General features: G+C 43.2%; 1 protein-coding gene across 4 annotated transcripts in view; it reads left to right on the top strand.

Moving 5' to 3' along the window:
- Window positions 1-18,413, top strand: part of pipox (pipecolic acid oxidase) — a 70,641-nt gene extending 52,228 nt beyond the window's left edge. Inside the window, exons 5-8 of one of the 4 annotated variants that reach the window (XR_013889313.1) lie at window positions 2,310-2,459; window positions 7,201-7,349; window positions 9,742-9,817; window positions 15,766-15,802. Coding sequence is in view for 3 of the 4 variants with exons in the window: in XM_080211078.1 (XP_080067204.1) it covers window positions 2,310-2,459; window positions 7,201-7,356; window positions 9,742-9,817; window positions 15,766-15,896 (513 nt within the window). In the remaining variant the exon portion in view is untranslated. Of the gene's footprint in view, window positions 1-2,309; window positions 2,460-7,200; window positions 7,357-9,741; window positions 9,818-15,765 lie in introns of all 4 variants that reach the window. The other 3 variants (XM_080211078.1, XM_080211079.1, XM_080211080.1) reach the window with 3 other exon arrangements.
- The last annotated feature ends 1,578 nt before the right edge of the window (window positions 18,414-19,991 follow it).

The following is a 19,991-nucleotide window of genomic DNA, read 5'->3' as shown; positions in this document are numbered from 1 at the left end:
GGAGTTATAGGTGGCATGGTAGCACAGCAGTTAGCACTCGTGCCTCACAGCACCAGGGACCTGGGTTCGATTCCCGGGTTGGGTCACGGTCTGTGCAGAGTCTGCACGTTCTCCCTGTGTCTGCGTGGGTTTCCTCTGGGTGCTCTGGTTTCCTCCCACATTCCAAAAGATGTGCCAGATGTGTGCAATGGCTGTGCTAAGTTCTCCTTCAGTGTATCCAAACAGGTGCCAGAATGTGGCGACTAGAGGATTTTCACAGTAACTTCATTGCAGTGTTAATGTAGGCCTACTTGTGACATTAATAAATACCCTAAAACAAACTCCAGTTTCCTCCCACACTCCAAAGATGTGCGGGTTAGTTGGATTGGTCATGCTAAATTTCTCCCTTGTGTCAGGGCGACTAGCGAGGGTAAATGCATGGGGTTATGAGAATAGGGCCTGGATGGGATTGTGGTTGGTGAAGACCTGATGGGCCAAACCGTCCCCTTCTGCATTGTACGATTCTATAATTCAATAATTTTAATTCACTTCAAGAAGTATTTCATTTGCTGTAACCTGCTTTAGGAGGTCCTGTGGTTGTTGAAGGCCCTATATTGATGCAGGTTGTCTGTGTAATCAGACAGTGTAGATTTGAGCACAAGAGAATAGGAGTTGGCCGTTCAGCCCCTCAAGCCTGTTAATTTAATTGGGTCTAGTTTGATGTGCAACTCAATTCCATTTTGCTGCCTTAACCACATTCTTTTATTCCTTTATCTGATCTGTCCATCTCTGTTTGAAAATTTCAAGTGACTCAGCACCAAAAACACTATAATTCTTTGATTCTAAACTAAATTATATGAGTGTATTGAGACAGTGCCACCATGTCTGATTTGTCAGCCCCAGAAATGGATGTTTTAGGGACATTAAACACTCCGCCTCTGGGTGAGATTGACAGCAGCCTGAAGAAACGAGGTAAGACCACTAGAAACTTAACTGGCAGCAGTCAGCCAGAGCACCGATGACAATGATTGTGAACATGACTTAGATTGTAAAAGTGTCCAAGCGCAGAGTATCTCCCCCTTCCAGCCAGGGGAGAAGTTGCAGCACTACCAGTTGGACAGTTATACCACCAACTGTTAAAACACAGACCATCGCAGGAATCATAGCGGGCTGGATAGAAAATTTGGTGGGCTGTTGACCTTGGGTGGGAATTTCTGGCCTTCAGGTATGCACAGCTGGAAAATGCAGCCCAAGGAAATAAAAAAACGAGAAGACCAACTAACTATGACCATTAAAACTAAAGCAAAATTCTGCGGATGCCAGAAATCTGGAAACGAACAGAGAATGACACATAAACTCAGCAGAATCTGTGCAGAGAGAAAGTAGTGTTAACGATTGGAGACCATATGACTATTCTGTAGGAATGTTCTGCAGAACAGTCACGTTGGGCTCAAAACCGTAAAACCCCGCCTGAGGTCAACGGACCTTTCCATTGTCTGTCCCTCGCCCGCTCTGATTCTTGTGGCGGGCAGGGTGGTAAAATTCTGGCCATTAACTCTGGCGACACAATGGCATAGTGGTTAGCACTGCTACCTCACAGCACCAGGGACTCAGGTTTGATTCCCAGCTTAGATCATTGTTTGTGTGGAGTCTGCACATTCTCCCTGTGTCTGCGTGGGTTTCCTCCGGGTGCTCCAGTTTCCTCCCACAGTCCAAAGATGTGCTACATGGGTGCATTGGCCATTCTAAATTGACCCTGACTGTACCCGAACAGGTGCTGGTGTGTGGCAACTGGGGGATTTTCACAGTAACTTCATTGCAGTGTTAATGTACGCCTACTTGTGACATTAATAAATGTTTCTCTCTCTGCAAATACTGTCAGACCGTTTATCCAGCATTCTCTGGTTTGATTATATTCAATATATTCATTCTTCTATAATCTATATCGATGTGAAATGCCCAGCATCTAGTGGAGTTTCAGTTTTCGCATAAACACTGTAATTTTCAGAGACGTTGTTCTCAGTTCAGCCATCTTAAGCTACTGAGTAGCAAGATTCTGCACATTACATTAAGAAGTGCTTCCCTCTCCAGGGTTATCTGTAATTAAGGCTGCAGCGGGTCCCATATATCTGGCAATGCTGTTACACCAGACTGTATTTTACTGTAAAAGACCTACATTAATCTCTCACTTCTTTGTCACTTCTCAGCTATTGGTCACTCACTCATGTGAAACATTGCCCTGGAACATTTGCTGTGCCATGTGTTTCACAGGAAAGCTTTCTCTATCATTTAAATTACCCTTTTACCTGTTGATTTAATAATCTTGTTAGACATTGAGGATCGTTGTTTGTTACTGGAAGGAGAAAGTCCCCGGAACCTATGGAATTCGCAAGAGTTTTCCTTGCTTTCTAAGAATTTTTGATTCAGTTGAACATCACATCTATGGACTTCCTTCCAATGAATATCCAGGACTGATGAAGGTATGTACATGGAAATTATGTTCTTTGCCCTGCTGTGAATATATATATATACATATGTCTTTATTCATTTATGTCACTGGTTAGGTCAACATTTCTGTATCATCTCTAGTTGCCATTCAGAAGGTGATGGTGAGCTGCCTTCCTGAACCCGCTGCAGTCTCTGAGGTGTGGGTATACCCACAATGCTGTTAGGGTTGGAGTGGGCAGCAAGATGACACAGTGGTTAGCACTGCTGCCTCATAGTGCCAGGGACACAGGTTCAATTCCAATGTTGGGTCACTTGTCTGTGTGGAGTCTGCACATTCTCCCCATGTCTGTGTGGGTTTCCTTCGGGTGCTCCGGTTTCCTCCCACATTCCAAAGATGTGCGGGTTAGGTTGATTGGCCATGTAAATTGACCCTAGTGTAGGGAGATTAGCAAGGTAAATGTGCAGGGTTACGGGAATAGGATCTGGGCGGGATTGCGGTCAGTACAGACTCGATTGGCCGAAAGCCTCCTTCTATACCAGAGGGATTCTATGAATTCCAAGATTTTGACCCAGCGACAGTGAAGGAACAGTGATATATTCCCAGCTCAGAATGGTAAGTAACTTGAAGGGGAACCTCGAAGTGGTGGTGTTCTCAGGTGTCTGCTGCCCTTGTCCTTCTAGATGTTGGTGGTCATGGGTTTGGAAGGTGCTGTCTAAGGAACCTTGGTGAGTTGCTACAGTGCATCTTGTGGATGGCACAGACTGCTGACACTGTTTGTCAGTGGTGGAGGGATTGAATGTTTGTGGATGCATGGGCAGTCAAGCGGGCTGCTCTGTTTTGGATGGTGTCGAGCTTCTTGAGTGGTGGTAGAGTTGCAGCGTGTGACTCAGAGTCAGATGTTTGCTTTATAATGCTCCTGTGAAGCATCATGGGATATTTAATCATGTGAAGGCTGCTCTATATATATATGAATTGTAATTTAAATTACAACCAACTTTTGATCATAATCCTGAGATTGATTGGGCTGGGAGAATCTCTACAGATGTGTTAATAAAAAATTGTGCAACTGCAGGGAATGAGAATGAGTACAAAGACACAGCCTTTATTACATTGAAATCAAAATGGATGTGAATGCATGTATCTATAACATAAATAATCCATCTTCTATTTTAAGTGTTGTCAGTATATGTAACAAGAGGAGATAAATGGATACTTGATCTGTACACTTGTTATATGGTGTTTATTGCAAGACTTCGACCATTATATTGGACTCTGTTATAGGTCTGAAGATCATCGTATCATGCCCTTGTTATCAAATACTCTTGTTTATACATTCGGTTCAGTGGCTCTTGAATATATTTGAGTGTTTCCTAATAATTGTAGTGTTTATTTTTCTCCAGAGTGCAATAGCCTGCACAGTGAGGGGAATAGAGGGTATTCTTTTCAAGACTTTACTCCTGCTTTCATAGTGTACCAGGGTTAAACAAACAGATTTATCAGAAATTGAAGCAAAAGTAAAAGCAAAATACTGCGGATGTTGGAATCTGAAACATAAATGAAAAATGCTGGACCATCTCAGCAGATCTGACAAGGTGGCATGGTGGCACAATGGTTAACACTGCTGCCTCAAAGCTCCAAGGACCCAGGTTCAATTCTGGCCTTGGGTCACTGTCTGTGTGGAATCTGCACATTCTCCCCATGTCTGCGTGGGTTTCCTCTGGGTGCTCCGGTTTCCTCCCATGCTCCAAAGATGTGCCAGTTACGTTGATTGGCCATGATAAATTACCCTTATTATTAGGGGATTAAGAGGGTAAATATGTGGGGTTAAGAGGATAGGGATTGTTGTCGGTGCAGGCTCGATGGGCCAAAGGGCCTCTGTCTGCACTGTGGATTCCACGATTGATCTGTGGAGAGAGAATAGAGCCAACATTTTGAGTCCGGATCAGTTCTGATGAAGGGTCATCCAGACTTGAAATGTTGGCTTTATTCTCTCTCCACAGATGTTGTCAGACGTGCTGAGATTTCCCAGCATTTTCTGCTTTGGTCAGAGCTTGTTTTCAGGTAGACAGTCTCCCTGGAAATTGTGCTATCTTCCCACATCAAACAATCCTGAAACAATAAACCTAAGGGCCACCACATTGGCACACACTGTCAACACAAACAACACCAACCTGTACAATGAGACAGCAGCAACAAGCTGGACATTTATTGTTTAGTCAGGGAGAAAATAAAATCCAGCTTCACATTCTAAACTCTGAATATTTTAACATTGTCTCCTCATGAGACAGTGGGCCTTAAGGGCGGCATGATTGCACAGTGATTAGCATTGTTGCCTCACAGCGCCAGAGACCCGGGTTTGATTCTGGCATTGGGTGACTGTGCGGAGTCTGCACGTTCTCTCCGTGTCTGTGTGGGTTTCCTCCGGGTGCTCCAGTTTCCTCCCACATTCCAAAGATTTGCAGGTTAGGTGGATTGGCCATGCTAAATTGCCTGTTAGTGTCAGGGACTAACGAGGGTAAGTGGGGATAGGGCCTGGGTGGGATTGTGGTAAGTGTTGACACGATGGACCAAATGGCCTTCTGCACTGTAGAATTGATTAGTGCAATTAAAGAATGTATATGGATATCATATGGAACATTTGTGTGTGTAGCAAAATGTACCTGAATCTCCATTGGAAATGCTGGACATTGAAATATTAAAGGGGTGACTTTGAACACTGTTCCCTTACGTCTGGGATTACTATTTAAATTTAGTGCAGAACGACATAATGATAGTCCTCAGACCATCAGCTTGTAAGGATCCTGAATGGAAATGAGTCAGGAAGCCTCAACACATTTCACAGCTTGTCTGAGTCCACAGCACAGATTTTTCTTTGTACTGTGACACTAAACTTGGCTGCTTCACTGGGAAAAGCAATAAATAAAATTGGTATGGGATATAAAAATGTCACCATGTGCCATGGGATGGGCAGCAAATGCTGGCCTTGCCAGTAACGCCCACTTCCCATGGAAGAATTCAAACTATTCCTTAAGGTTGGAATTAGGCCCCATTGGACAAGATTTGCAAAATGTACTACTGAAAAAGAAACATGCATTAAAGAACCACCTATCCTGCAGCAATCACACCAAGCCACTTGATCCTTTTAACCATTGCATTATATATAGTGAGGACCATTTTACACTCTCACTTACAGTATTCATAGATAAAGACAACTTGATTTTCAAGTACTAAAAGCGGAAGGCTACACATAGGGCAGCACGGTGGCCCAGTGGTTAGCACTGCTGTCTCACATCACCAGGAACGCAGGTTCAATTCCTGCCTTGGCTGACTGTGTGGAATTTGCATGTTTTCACGTGTCTGCGTGGGTTTCCTCCAGGTGCTTCGGTTTTGTCCCACAGTGCAAGCATGTGCGGGTTAGGTGGATTGGCTGTGATTAATTGTCCCTTACTATCAGGGAGATTAGCAGGGTAAATATGTGGGGTCACGGGGATAGGGTATGTTCTCCAGCAGTGGAGATAGTTCGCCATTGGCCGCCGGTGGGATCTTCCAGTTCCACTGATGCCGACATCAATTTGTGTGGTCTACCCATTCCACCGTCGAGGAAACCTGCTGTTGGGTGGGGTGGGGGGGTTACCAGAAATTCCCACCAGCAGGGTAGGGCTGGAAATTCTAGCCTCGATGTTACTTTGCTGGGACAAAATGTGACTGATTCATGTCTAAAGCTGGATTCTCCGCAGTGATAGTGATTGACGAGTGAAAGGCTTTTATGTGGTGTCTCACCTAGGTGAGGACTGAGAGCTAGGTTGGCATCTGTCTGCCAAAAGGTCTGCAATGTGATATTATTCTACAAGAGTGCAATTTAGATTCATTCCCCATCCAGCTTTGTATGGATAGAAGGGAAAAAATAGTTGAGTTTTATTTCTTAACCACAGCTTTAATTCTTTTGATGCATAATTCTAGCTGTGGAGCAGAATCAGGACACTAAATTGGGAGAGGCAACAAGTAAAACACTTTCATAAAACCCCTACAGTGCAGAAGGAGGCTATTTAGCCGTTCAAGTCTATACTGACTCTCTGAAAGAGCAACACACTCAGGCCCTGTTCTCATAACCGCATGTATTTACCCTGGTAATCCCCCTAGCCTACACACCTTAGGACACAAAGGGGCAATTTAGCATAGCCAATCTTTCTAACCCATACATCTTTGGAGTATGGGGGGAAACCAGAGCATCCGGATGAAACCCACACAGATACGAGGAGAACTCCGCACAGTCACTCAAGGCTGGAGTCAAACCCGGGTTCCTGGCACTGTGAGGTAGCAATGCTAACCACCGTACCACCCAAATTATTCTATTTTTTCAGCAATCGATGAAAGTCACCATTACCAAAACTAGCTTTGCATTCCAGATTTTATTAATTGAATTGAAATTCCACCAGGTGCTATGGTGCAATTTGTACCCATGTCCCCAGAGCATTAGCCTGGGCCTTGGGATTACTAGCCCAATGACATTATCACCATGTCAGCATGGATAAAGTACAGCAGGATAAAGGTCTTCTGCCAGTGTTAGGGGACTAAACAGAACTGAATTAGAGTAGATACAACCTAATGTTCAGCACATGTGGTTACACAACAGAAATCAATTGATAACGTGGCAAAAATTGTGCCTTGGTTTGAAAAAGGAAATGAAGATCTTTTAGGTATTTGTGTGTTTATATCGAATGTATTCTGTAACAAGTTGAGAACATGCATGTAATCTTGCATCCCCCATATAGGTGTGCTACCACAGTGGCAGCGATGCTGACCCAGATGAACGTGATATCATGTTTCAGGACTCTTTGGAAGATGTAAACCTTCTCAGCAACTTCCTGTCCAGAGAGTTTCCTGGCTTGGACCCAAAGCCCGCTATCATCGAATCCTGCATGTACACAGTAAAATATCACTTTTCCTTACCTTCAAGTGACTGGAAAGGCTTTAAATGCTGCACCAGAAATCTGCTTCTCTTTGGTTTTTGAGTTTCCATTTTGTTTGAGTTGTATAAGAAAGACTAATCCCTCATGAATATTAATGTCCCTTCAGAATCGCTGTCTGTAAAACCAGCTTCCAGTGTTTTAGGTTGTGTTGAAGCTTTCATCAATTTCACGAATTCCAGCTTTGAATAAAATTAGCACATGAAATGTTAGAACCTTGAAGATCCGCATGTACATCCAATCTTATTACTCCTGCAAAAATAATATCCTCGTTACTTTTAATCTCGAAACTTCAAAGGAACAATTATATTTATTGGTTCAAAGCATATTTTGGATATACGATAGACTCAAAATATACGAAAGAATAGTGAATTTACAGTGCTTCATTCCTGAGTTGCATAACTACCTGCTGTGTTATTAAAAGGACAATATTATACACACTAGCTCTTAATTCCCTTGAATATATTTCCTGCAGCATTGTAAGTAAATCTCTGATGTGCTTCCTGTGATTTAGCAGAAACAGGTTATCTTGTTGGTTTCTCTCAGCCTTTAGTCGATGCACCTTTGGCATTACTGCAGCTAATTGTCTGTATTCTCATTTTGTTGCAAATATTTTATCTGTTGTAATGAGTAACAGATGGGAGGAGGTAGGCAAAGGGCAAGAGTTTAACCTCAGGGGTTTCAAACGATATTTAAAATCAACGTCTGATTCATTTTCAGGACTTTTACATTTCTTCAACCATTTGATTAAATGAAACCATCAGTTGTCCTTAATTATCCACGATGGTAACCATCACATGCCTCGCAAAATTGAGTGATACTTCCCCAAGCTGATTCAATGCCCTATTTCACTTTTACCAGTCCTACGTCAGCTGTCAGAAGCACAATGTTATAAAACACTGAAATATTGATCCCAGCTCAGCAAAAAGAAAAATCATTAGATGGACCCCATGTGAAGAATAATGTTATCTGGTGGTACTGTGTTGCTACTTTATTTATAGTTGCGGTGGGGTAGAGGGTGGAATTAGAATCCAAACAGATGCTGTGTTTCAAGGCAGGTTTTGACTCATCAAGCCATCATTTTGAGCTAAATAAACAAACCGTCATGAAAATTTAATCAGAGAAAAGACTGAAGAAATCAGCATCTTCTCAACTGCATTAAGGGTCTACTTTTCATTTAAGGGGCATCTAGATGTACATATGAATAGGATGGGAATGGAAGGATCCAGACTCCGTAAGTGCATATGGTTTTAGTTTAGGCAGGCACTATGATCAGCACAGGCTTGGCAGGCCGAAGGGCCTGTTCCTGTATTTTGTCCTTGTTCTTGATTTTGGTGAGCTCATTCAGTTTGGAAACTTCAGTTGCTGACAATTTTGTTTTTGAAATTCTTTTTATTCTGCATTTCTGATTCAGCCCCAGCACACAAAATAATCTGTACGTATTAATGAACTTAACCAGGTCACAAAAGCCTCAAGCAATAGAATTGTAAACTCAATGTAAAACTTCCCAAAAAGTCATTTGGAAATTTATGGTTTATCTGGAGGCTGGAAAATCTGCACTTTGGAATGTATGAAACTTTATGGGGGGAGGAGGAGGTAAAGGAATTTTAACATTCGCCCCACCAGGATGCCTGTCTCACCCTCCATCTAAAGGATATTCTTCAGTGGCAGGGACTGCTTCTTCCAGTTGCTGGTGGCAATAATCTGCTACCAAAAGTCCCTGTCACGTTGGGCTGCCAAAGAATCATAGAATCCATACAGTGCAGAAAGAGGCTATTCAGCCCACTGAGTTTGCACTGCCTCTTTGAAAGAGCATCACACTGAGGCTCACCTGCTTGCCCTATCCCTGTAAACCAACAGAGTTAACCCGCTAATCCCTCTAACCTACACAGCTTGGGACATTAAGGGACAATTTATCATGGCCAATCAACCAAACTTGCATATATGTCAGATTGTGGGAGGAAACCGGAGCATCCGGACGAAACCCACATAGACATGGGGAGAATGTGCAAACTCCACACAGGCAGTGACCCAAGCCAGGGATCAAACCCGGATCCATGGCGCTATGAGGCAGCAGTGCTAACCACTGTGCAGCTGGACTGCTGGCACTTGTTATCAGGTTTGGAGGAATTACTGATAGCAAACATGCAGATGACAGGAAGACAAAATCTCCAGGGCCTCATGCTGGAGGGAGATAGATGGTTTTCCATTCACCAGTGTCCTCAACCGCACTGATCCTGCTCTTCATTCAAAATGGCTCCTTCGTCAGCATCTTGGGAAAGCTTGGAGAAATGACACCAAAAGCTTTGTTTTTCACACAGTGATCCTCATTTCCTTATTTAATAGATGACCCCGGATCAGGACTTCATTCTGGATCACCATCCCGAACATAACAACATCATCATTGGAGCTGGATTCTCAGGTTGGTGCAAGTACAATAATAAACTGTGTACACCTCTTCCAAAAGTATATCCTCCATAGTAAGACTTCTGTATTTTGGTAAGATTAAAGTGTCATCGACACTTAGGTTGTCAACGTTTACTAAAACAAAATGCCTTTGGGCGCGATTTTCCAGTTCCCCCACCCCCCCCCCCACCCCCCAACAAACCCCGGCATGTTTCCTGGTAGCAGAAGTTCATCATTGGCAGGATCTTCTGGTCCCACCACTCTCTACTGTATTTTGCCTAGTTCTCCTGTCCCACCACCGGGGAATCCACCATGGAATTGAGGCGGGGGGGGGGGGGGGGGGGTGAAAATTGGGGGATCACTTTCAGCTTGATTGGAAGATCCTGCCAGTGGGAAGATCTGGAAAATCCTGCTCTTTGCTTTTAATTTTCAATAAAAATAAATTTTTAATGGGTAGATTTTCTGGTTCCAGTGCACAATAGGAGCAGCATGGTGGTATCGTGGTTAGTAATGCTGCCTCACAGCACTGAGACCCAGGTTCAATTCCTAGACAGCACTGAAATAAATAGCCTGGCACAGCTCCGGATTCCCTGAAACACCGGGGGCCGAATTTTCCCATCCCGCCTGCCACGGACCATACAAAGGTTCGTTGACCTCGGGTGGGATTTTCCGGCCTTGGGATGAGTACGGCCAGAAAATCCCACCCCAGAAACTCTCCCCAGTGATGTGTAGGAATCACGGCAATAGGCTAGCCTGCTTTCTTACACCTCCAATGTTTCGTGAGGGAGCCAATGAGTTTATGTGTTAAACGTGTATGTCAGAGTGGTGGCTATTCATTGAAGATAAGCAGGATTTCACCTTGGTATAGTTTCATCTCTTTCCTTCTTTAACATTACACAAACCATCTCCTTTATCAGCAAACCAGCTTGAAGTAATTGATCGCAGGCATGTAATTTATTGGTTGTTCCTGTAGCTCAGTTCCAATTTAGTAACATCCATGTTGTTGTGATAGACCAAATACTGAATAAACCCTGAAGCTATAAATCCAATCTGCAGCCAATTTATAATTTAAATAAAGGTAAAAAGCATTGTGAATGTAAAATCTGCTTTAGATTGAAGATTTCCCCTTCCAGGCTATTTCCTCATGCCATTTAGGCCTCTGCCAGTTAAGCCCAGCTACATATAACAATGTACTTATTTCCTGTGCTGACCAGCAAACTTGTCTAATGGATTTATAAATTACACTGCATTGAGAAATAACAAATGACTGTTAAAGAAATTGCAGCCATTGCTTTGACAAATTTCATAGGCATTCAAAGGAGCGGCTGTAAATTGCATTCCAATGGAACACTATCATTGTAATTTGGAACAATATGACCCAGACATGGATGGGTAATTAAAACTGTTCACTTTTTCAGCTGATTTTTAAATGTCACTCACTGCAGGCAGCACAGTGGCACAATGGGCAGCACGGAGGCACAAATGGTGGCACAATGGGCAGGCACTGTGGCACAATGGACGGCACGGTGGCATAGTGCGTGGTGCAGTGGCCCAACGGGTGGCACCGTGGCACGGTGGTTAGCACTGCTGCCTCACAGCGCAAGGGATCCAGGATCAATCCTGGCCTTGGGTCACTGTCTGTGTGGAGTTTGCATGTTCTCCCTGTGTCTGCATGGGTTTCTTCCGGGTACTCCGGTTTGCTCTCACACTCCAAAGATGTGTGGGTTAGGTGGATTGGTATCAGGGGGATTAGCAGGTAAATACATTGGGTTGTGGGGATAGCGTCTGGGTGGGATCACTGTCAGTACAGGTCGAACGGCTTCCTTCTGCACTGTAGGGATTCTATGATTCTACAATCTTTAGCTTGACCCTAAGCTTACAATACTTCAAGCTCCTGTCATCAGACCATACTGCGTGTTATTTAAAAAATTTCAAGAGCCAGAAGAAAAAAATCATACCTTGCTCAAATGTTATAACTTTATTAGCTTCCAGAGATAATGCATTCAACTGAACTTTCACTCTCTCAACGGAAAAGAAAATCCAATCCTCCCAACCAATCATTGCCGACAGGCAAGGAAACAAATTAACCCCACATCTGGCATTTGCAAGTCTGTCAGGGATCTCATCTGACTGAATGTTTTCTAGTTGTCAATATTTCAAATCATAGCTATCCCTATATTCAGTCTCTGCTCTGACGAAGGGTCATCTAGACGCGAAACGTTGACTCTATTCTCTCCCCACAGATGCTGTCAGACCTGCTGAGATTTTCCAGCATTTTCTGTTTCTATGTGATAAATATTCAATCCCCTGTATCACTGAGAATCTTCTGGTGAAAGCAGAGAAGCCCCCCCACCCCAATCCTAAGGAGACCCCGATCCTGAGGAGAATCCGACCTGCTTCAACTCGAAGCCTACTAATGCATGCTGGGAACTTCCTTAATCTGAACAAGCTATGGTTGGGCCACTGAAACTTTGCAAAGATAAACGTTTCCAATTTCTAATGAGCCGAAGTCTTATAAGTAAAAACTTTTAAGGCCCACAATTGACAACACAAAAAAAAACAATTCTTAGCAGATTTATGAGAAGATCATATGATCTTACTCATTCTGGTTCAGTTCCAACCTCAGGTCACTGTCTGTGTGGAGTCTGCACGTTCTCCCCACATCTGTGTGGGTTTCTTCCAGGCGCTCCGCTTTCCTCCCACACTGCAAAGATGTGCGGGTTACAGAGTTTTGCCATGCTAAATTGCCCCTTCATGTTAGTGGGTTTAGCAGGGCAAATACATATGGTACATACAAGGATATGGACTGTTGCAGGCTCAAAGGGCTGAATAGCATCATTTTGCACTGTAAGGAATCTGTGATTCTCACTCCCACCCCCATCACCACTTAAACAGGAATATCTGGGTCACTATTTCTTTCCGCTACTCTGCTTTCCAGTGTGGTTCTATAAGCTTAGAGCAGCTCCAGGTCTTTTCAAGGCTGAACTCAGGTAAGGAATGTGATACAGTAGTTGACTGATGGCAATGGAAGGTCCAAAGATGTGTGGGTTAGGTTGGTTGGCCATGCTACATTACCCCTTATTGTCCCAAGATATATAGGTTAGAGGGATTAGCGGGGTGAATACATGGGGTTACAGGATAAGCCTGGATAAGAGTTGGTGCTGGCCCGATGGGCCGAATGGCATCCTTAAACCCTATAAGATTCTATGACAACTTTAATTCAGCACACTCTGAAAAGTGATCACGAGCAGGAATTTGAATTGAATTATCCTCCATAGCCCTTAACACCTCCAAGTGGAGTTCCCCTAAAGAGAATTCAAAGATATGTTTTCTATTAAGATGTTATTAAGTCATATGAATTATTTTTAAGAGGGTTGGCTAACTGTAGTTAGAATGCTATCTGCACTTTAGTGGTTTGAGAAGTCCTGAGGAGGACAGTCTCACACCTTAATGCCTACAGCGTACAGCTCCTTGGCCATATTCTTTTGGGTTTGACACATTGCTCCTTCTTGGTCCTTCAGACCATTGGAGAAACTTTAACAGAGGCCAAAATTTTCTGGTGACAGAGACGGCTTGCTATCGAGTGCTGGCAGGATTTTCCAGGTCCGCCAAGGTCTATGGCTGTTTGGTTGGCTCACTCACCCCATCAGAGAATCATAGAAACCAGAGAAACAATACAGCACAAGAGGGGGGTGGGGGGGAAGGAAGCATTCGGTCCATCTTGTCCATGCTGACCCAAAGACACCCAGATGCTCTTTCTAACCCCCTCTCCCTGCACTAGGCCCATAGCCTGGTAGCTTGCAGCACATGAGGTGCAATCCAGGGTCTTTTCAGAAATCCACAACAGACAGTCACCTTGGAGGGACTAGAAGATCCCACTGGTGGGAAGGACTGGAAAATCCCACTCAGAGTCTTCAGTTGAAATGTTCTGCCCGTGCTTTCAAAGGTTAAAACTGAAGCATAACTTTGAGCCTGTGTGTGTGAAGATATCCATATAGAGCTCTCTTCAAGCAGCCAGAGTGTGATTCATAATGAGAGTAGAATGGGACCATGCTAGCTGTAAATTGCACTATCTACAAAATAGCTCTCGATCACAATGTAAGTGTAGCCTAAGATAGTAATCTGATTTGGGACCACTTTGATGCTCAGACTTCACTCTTACAGTCCATATACTCATTGCCTGCCAAATATTATTCAACAGAAAACTAATTACACACCAATTTTATGTCATTTCCAAGCACCATGAAGTACATCTTTATTGCAAGTTGTTAAGGTTCGATAATTTAACACGTTTTTAATGTATTTGGTGTTGTAAGTTAGAGTAAAGAATATTGTTGAGTTCGAAAGCAGCTGCTGAAACTGAATTAAAGATCATAGAATAGAATCGTAGACTTCCCTACAGAGGAGAAGGAGGCCATTTGACCCATCAAGCCTGCACCGACAACAATCCCAGCCAGGCACTATCCCTGTATTCCCACGTATTTACCCTGCTAATCCCCTGATCCTAAGGGGAAATTTAGTATGGCCAGTCCACCTAACCCACACATCTTTGGAGTGTGGGAAGAAACCGGAGCACCTGGAAGAAACCCATGAAGACATGCAAAGACGTGCAAACTCCACACAGTGACCCAAGCCAGGGATCAAACCCAGGTCCCTGGCATTGTGAGACAGCAGTTCTAACCACCATGCCACCCCTTCGAGCTTTGCCAATTATGTCTAATTACAGGTCAGTCCACACAGGGCATTTTTAAACCTATTCACCTCATGAAAACCAAGTGGATTATCGATTAAAATGGGGCACAGTGGATGTCAGCCATGGCTTGGTTTGTGGTACTCCTGCCTCTGAGTCAGAGTGTTGTAGTTTCAACTCCTACTGTAGAAACCTTGGTTAGCTTCTGCATGCTGTATAGAGGGAGTGCCAGGTGCTATCTTTTGGATAAATCTTTGAACCCTTCTGCTCTTTCAGGTGAAAATAAACAACACATTTGAAGGGGAGCATGAGAATAATCCCAGTACCTTGGTCAAAATTTATTGCTCAACAATACCTACTCAGATCATCATCATTTGATGGCTATGGGAGCTTGCATGGTGTAAATTGCTGTGTTTCCTAGGTCACAATAGTGACACAACTTCAAAAGTACTTCATTGGTTGCAAAGTGCTTCATGTCCTACTGTTGTGAAAGTCTTACAATAAAATAACTACAGTTAGCTGCCACAAAGCACTGGGCTCCCTGGGCAGCCAGGGCCTGATGAAATCTTTGGGCCCCATCAACAATTTTAACTCAGGTCTGAGTAGAGAAGTGCTTCCCTGCTAAGCTGAAGAGATGTAATCAAGAACAAGTTTTGCTTTCTTCTGTAAGGGCAGGATGAACAGCAGTATAGATAGGATGGTAAGCAACCCCAGGAATGATCCTGGGAATATTGGGTTTGATTGTAAATGGTTTTATATTAGTTGAACCAGGCTGCCATGGAAAAAAATCTTTCAGTATTTACTGCACATCAATGAGTGGCATGGTGGTTAGAACTACTGTCTCACAGTGCAGAGTTCCAGGTTCAATTCTGGCCTTGGGCCACTGTGCAGTTTGCACATTCTCCCTATGGCTGCATGGGTTTCCTCCCACACCCCAAAGATGTGCAAGATAGCTGGATTGACTTGCTAGATTGCCCCTTGGTGTCCCAAGATGTGTAGGTTAGGGGGATTAGCACGTAAATGTTTGAGGTTACAGGGATAGGGCAGGGGATGGCTCTGGGTAAGATACTCTGTCTTAGACTTGGTGCAGACGTGATGGACTGAAAGGCCTCCTTCTGCACTGTCGGGATTCTTTGATAATTGGGGCAGCTCTCATGAGTTGGTAGGCTACTGGAATATATTCGTTACCTAGATTTTAAATGGAAGAGTGAATTATTATTAGGAGTTGTCTACTCCTTCCTGTATTATGCAACCTTTTGCTTTTGTTTTTCTAGGTCATGGTTTCAAGCTTGCCCCAGTGGTTGGAAAAGTCCTCTGTGAACTTAGTGCTGGAAAGGAACCATCATATGACCTTTCTCCATTCAAAATGTGTCGCTTCCAGTCAAATTTAAAATCCTTGCTGTAGGGCAACAGTACCGAGAAATGAAGATCTGAATAACGCTTCATATGAAGAGACTGCGACGTCTGAATTATTTTATGATGATATGAAAGAGTAGATACAATTGAGGGGGCAGAAGGTATTCAGTGATCCTTTCAACATCTTAAAAAGAACAGGAAACCCAAACAGCTGGTGATCTTAAAAAGGTTGGATTGAAATGGCAAGATTTGTAATTCGTATTCTGAACAAGATAACAGAGTTGGTCAAGTCAGAATCATTTACAGACATTTAATTGTTTGAAGGAGAAGGACTCGAGGGCTAGGCTAACCTAAGGTTTCATCTGCAGAGTGCAGATAAGGATCAGCAATAGGCACCAGACTGACCTGAAGATGTATAAAAGGCGTATAAAAGATAATTCACTACAGCAGCTGAAATTGAACTCTAATCTATCAATTCTTATAAATGCTAAAGCTTCAGTTTCACCAACAGTCAGAAGGAAATAGCTTTGATTCAGTGCACCAGACACTAGTAGTCCACAGATAAAGTTAATTTGTACTTAAAATGAACCAATGTTAAACAAATCTTCCACATGCATGGTTGGAACTGGCAGGTTACTTATCATTAGGATATTTTCTGTTGAGTTAACTTATTTTCTCCTCTTCTCCTTCTGTGGTTTCCCTTTGTTTTATGTTATTTTCAACTAAGACTGTGGGTAGCAGGCTCTGTCTGCTGCTAAATAACTGGCATGACCCCAAATGACTGTCCCGCCAAATTTGGCAGCAGTCCTCCCCTCTCTGTAAAGGAACATCTGGCTTATACTTGATATCAGCCAAGAAACTTTTTTAAAAAACGATCAACATTGATACCCAAGTGTATTGAGAATTACAGGCATGGAGCTGTTATTCAGCCCCTCTGCAGTATGGCATGTTAGCCTCTCCATGTACAGGTTTGTTAATATCCTTCAGAGATATCCTCCATGACTGAGGATTACCTTTGTTCCTTAGCAAGAAAAGTCAGGGTTCATGTAATGATCGGCTAGTGATGGGGCTACTTGATAAGACTTAGCGGGTGGAGAGCAGAGGAGAGAGGGGAAGGTTTTGACTTCTGATTACTTTTATTCATTGCCTGGTATCAAAGACGTTTTCAATTTTGGGCCCTGGTTTCCCAAACAGTAAGTAGCACAGAGCTACTTACTGCACACAGCTTTGAAAAAAGTTAGAAGAATTAAAGATGGATGAGCTACCTTCACTGTATCTTTGCTCCAATAGTGTACATGAACCAGGGTGGCATGGTGGCACAGTGGTTAACACTGCTGCCTCACAGTGCCAGGGGCCCGGTTCAATTCCTGCCTCAGGTGACTGTGCGGAGTTTGCAAGTTCTCCCCATGTGGGTTTCCTCCGGCTGTTCCAGTTTCTTCCCACAATCCAAAGATGTGCGAATTAGGTTGATTGGCTAAGCTAAACTGCCCCTTAGTGTCAGGGGGATTAGCGGGGTAATTATGTGGGGTTACGTGAGTAGGGCCTGGGTGGCTCAATAGCCTCCTTCTGCACGGTGGGGATGCTATTCTAATACAGCAATGTTAAGGAAGCTTGCAGTTTATCCAAAATGCTGATTCTGATGAGTTTGTTGGTTCACTAATGAAGGAAAAGCTATATAAAGTGCCTGATTTATAGAAACATGTAAATACCAATGTTCTCACCACAGAGATATCCACTACGTTCAGAGCAGGAGGTGGTCAGCTTCTGTGATATCAATGCAACTGAGGCAATAATAAGACACTGAAAATCATGAAGTTAATGCTGGATTACAAAGTTTAAGTTTATTTATTAATGTCTGGAGTAGGCTTACATTAATACTGCAATGAAGTTACTGTGAAAATCCCCTTACCCGGCCATCTGTTCAGGTACACCGAGGGAGAATTTAGCTTGGCCAATGCACCTAACCTGCACATCTCTCGGATGTGCAGTTCAGAAGTGTTGTAAAATGGAGGATTAGAGACATTCCAACATGGAGTGGATTCTTAGGCCAGTTGTTCCCTATGATGCTGCTCAGTAGATTGGAGGATGGTATTTTCTAAGGTTGGAATTATGATATATATTAAGCAATCCATTATCTTGCTAAAATGGAATTATGTGTAAATTAGTGTCCCTTTAAGGCTGTAAGGTCTAATTGCTGAAGCCAATTAGAATCTAATTATTCTCAGGCAGATAGTAAGGACAGTTAGGGCTCAGAATAGTATAAACATATGTCTCCTAAAGTTAATTAAAAGCTCATATAGGTGGAAAATTATCTCTGCAAATCGTAAAATAATTGGATTTTTGTAAATGTGCAATACAGAAATGTACATGCGATGGTGCATTGATTTTCATTCTGTGTTCAAATATAGCTTAGTAGGCAAGAAAGGATTTTTTTTTGTTGTTGTGCATGAGTAAAGATATAAATAGAACTTCTCTTCGCTTCAGCTGAATGGTAAATGATGTACTCTATCCTCATTCATAATGGAATTGGAGAACACCTCCTACACAAAAGCATCCTCTTTGGTTGCCTCTGACGAAGAACACATTTATCAACAAGACCAAGCTCTGTTAAGTAGCTCCCTTTGCAATGCAGACTTATATAAACAGCGTCCACTAAAATACCCTTCCATCTAACAATCTGTCCCAGGCTCTCTTCTCTTGATGCAAACAAAACCAATTTTTTAAAGCCAATCTGCATTATTCTGATTTCGATTTGAAATGGAAACACAAGTTTTATACTTACAGAAAATCTGTTAAGTACAGGAGTGCATTCATACATCCATTTGTTTTTTTTTTACAATCTTGGATTCTATTAATGAAAGTACTTAAATATGGTGGCCTGAATTTCACAAGGTTTTAGGTGGGATGGCATGAAAAGGATGAAAAGTTCCCGCTGAGTTCCCACCCATCCTGACCTCTCAGCGATTTGGCACTGGAGCAAGTGAGATTTCAAATAGACCACCGGCTCTTGCCCCAGTTGAGGCCACTTAAGGGCCACTTCTCACCACGCCTCAATATTTAATGTCTATTTATTTATTAGTTTCACAAGTATGCTTACATTAACACTGCAATGAAGTTATTGTGTAAATCCCCTAGTCGCCACACTCCAGTGCCTGTTTAGATACACCGAGGGAGAATTTTGCATGGTCAGTGTACCTGACCAGCATGTCTTTTGGATTGTGGGAGCAAACTGGAGCACCCAGAAGAAACCCACACAGACACAGGGAGAATGTGCAAACTCCACACAGTGACCCAAGCCGGGAATTGAATCCAAGTTTCTAGTGCTGTGAAGCAGCAGTGCTAACCACTGTGCCACCATGCTGCCTCCAGGCACTTATTTAGACAGGTGGGAATGATTTTGTGGGTATGGGGAGAAACCAAAAATAATCTGGATTAGGCCTTGGGCAGAAAGGAGTGGGAAGAAAGGAGTGGGCGCTGCCATCAATCAACTTCTAAATTCAACTACCTCCCCTTCTCCTCACTCCCTATAAGGTCTGGTGGCCACTCGACCTTCATTCCCCACCTAGTTTCTCTTCTGACACCTCATTCGCTCACTATTGACTCCCTCAGCTCTTTCCATACTCCTCATCTCGAGACCCTGAAAACAAACCTTTCTGCCCAGCAATTTAGCCTCTGTTATCCTTATGAAATGCCTCTTTGCTGCAGGGATTAAAGAGTGGCCAGATTGAGAGGCAATAGCTCCCCTTTGCAGCCAGTTGACTCTCACTCAAACAGGAAGTGTGTATGGGGGAACGCAGGGGTGCTGGTAACTTTTCAGATGGTGGGATAGGAAAGCCTACCATTCAGAATATCCTGGCCGGTATTTATTAGGCTGGGCAAATACAGTCCAGTTTGTAGTTTGGACATTTTGTCCAGTTTTACGTGTCCGACTTTAGGGAGGATATGTTGGAGAAAGAGCAGAGGAGATTCAGGAAGATGAGGGCTGGAATTTTCCAGCTGCTTCATATCCGCGGCATTCTCTGGTCCTGCTACAATGATCGGAGATTTAGCTGAGCACCAAATTCTCCACCCTCTCTTGTGCTGGCAACACGGCATGAACAGCAGAAAATAGTGCCTGAGAGATTTTAATTACAAACAGAACATA

This window comes from Carcharhinus amblyrhynchos, chromosome 23 (genome assembly GCF_965287045.1).
Source record: "Carcharhinus amblyrhynchos chromosome 23, sCarAmb.v2.hapA, whole genome shotgun sequence".
NCBI classification, from domain to species: Eukaryota; Metazoa; Chordata; class Chondrichthyes; order Carcharhiniformes; family Carcharhinidae; genus Carcharhinus; species Carcharhinus amblyrhynchos.
Note: the sequence above shows the minus strand (reverse complement) of the source record. Positions and strands in the feature narration are given on the sequence as shown.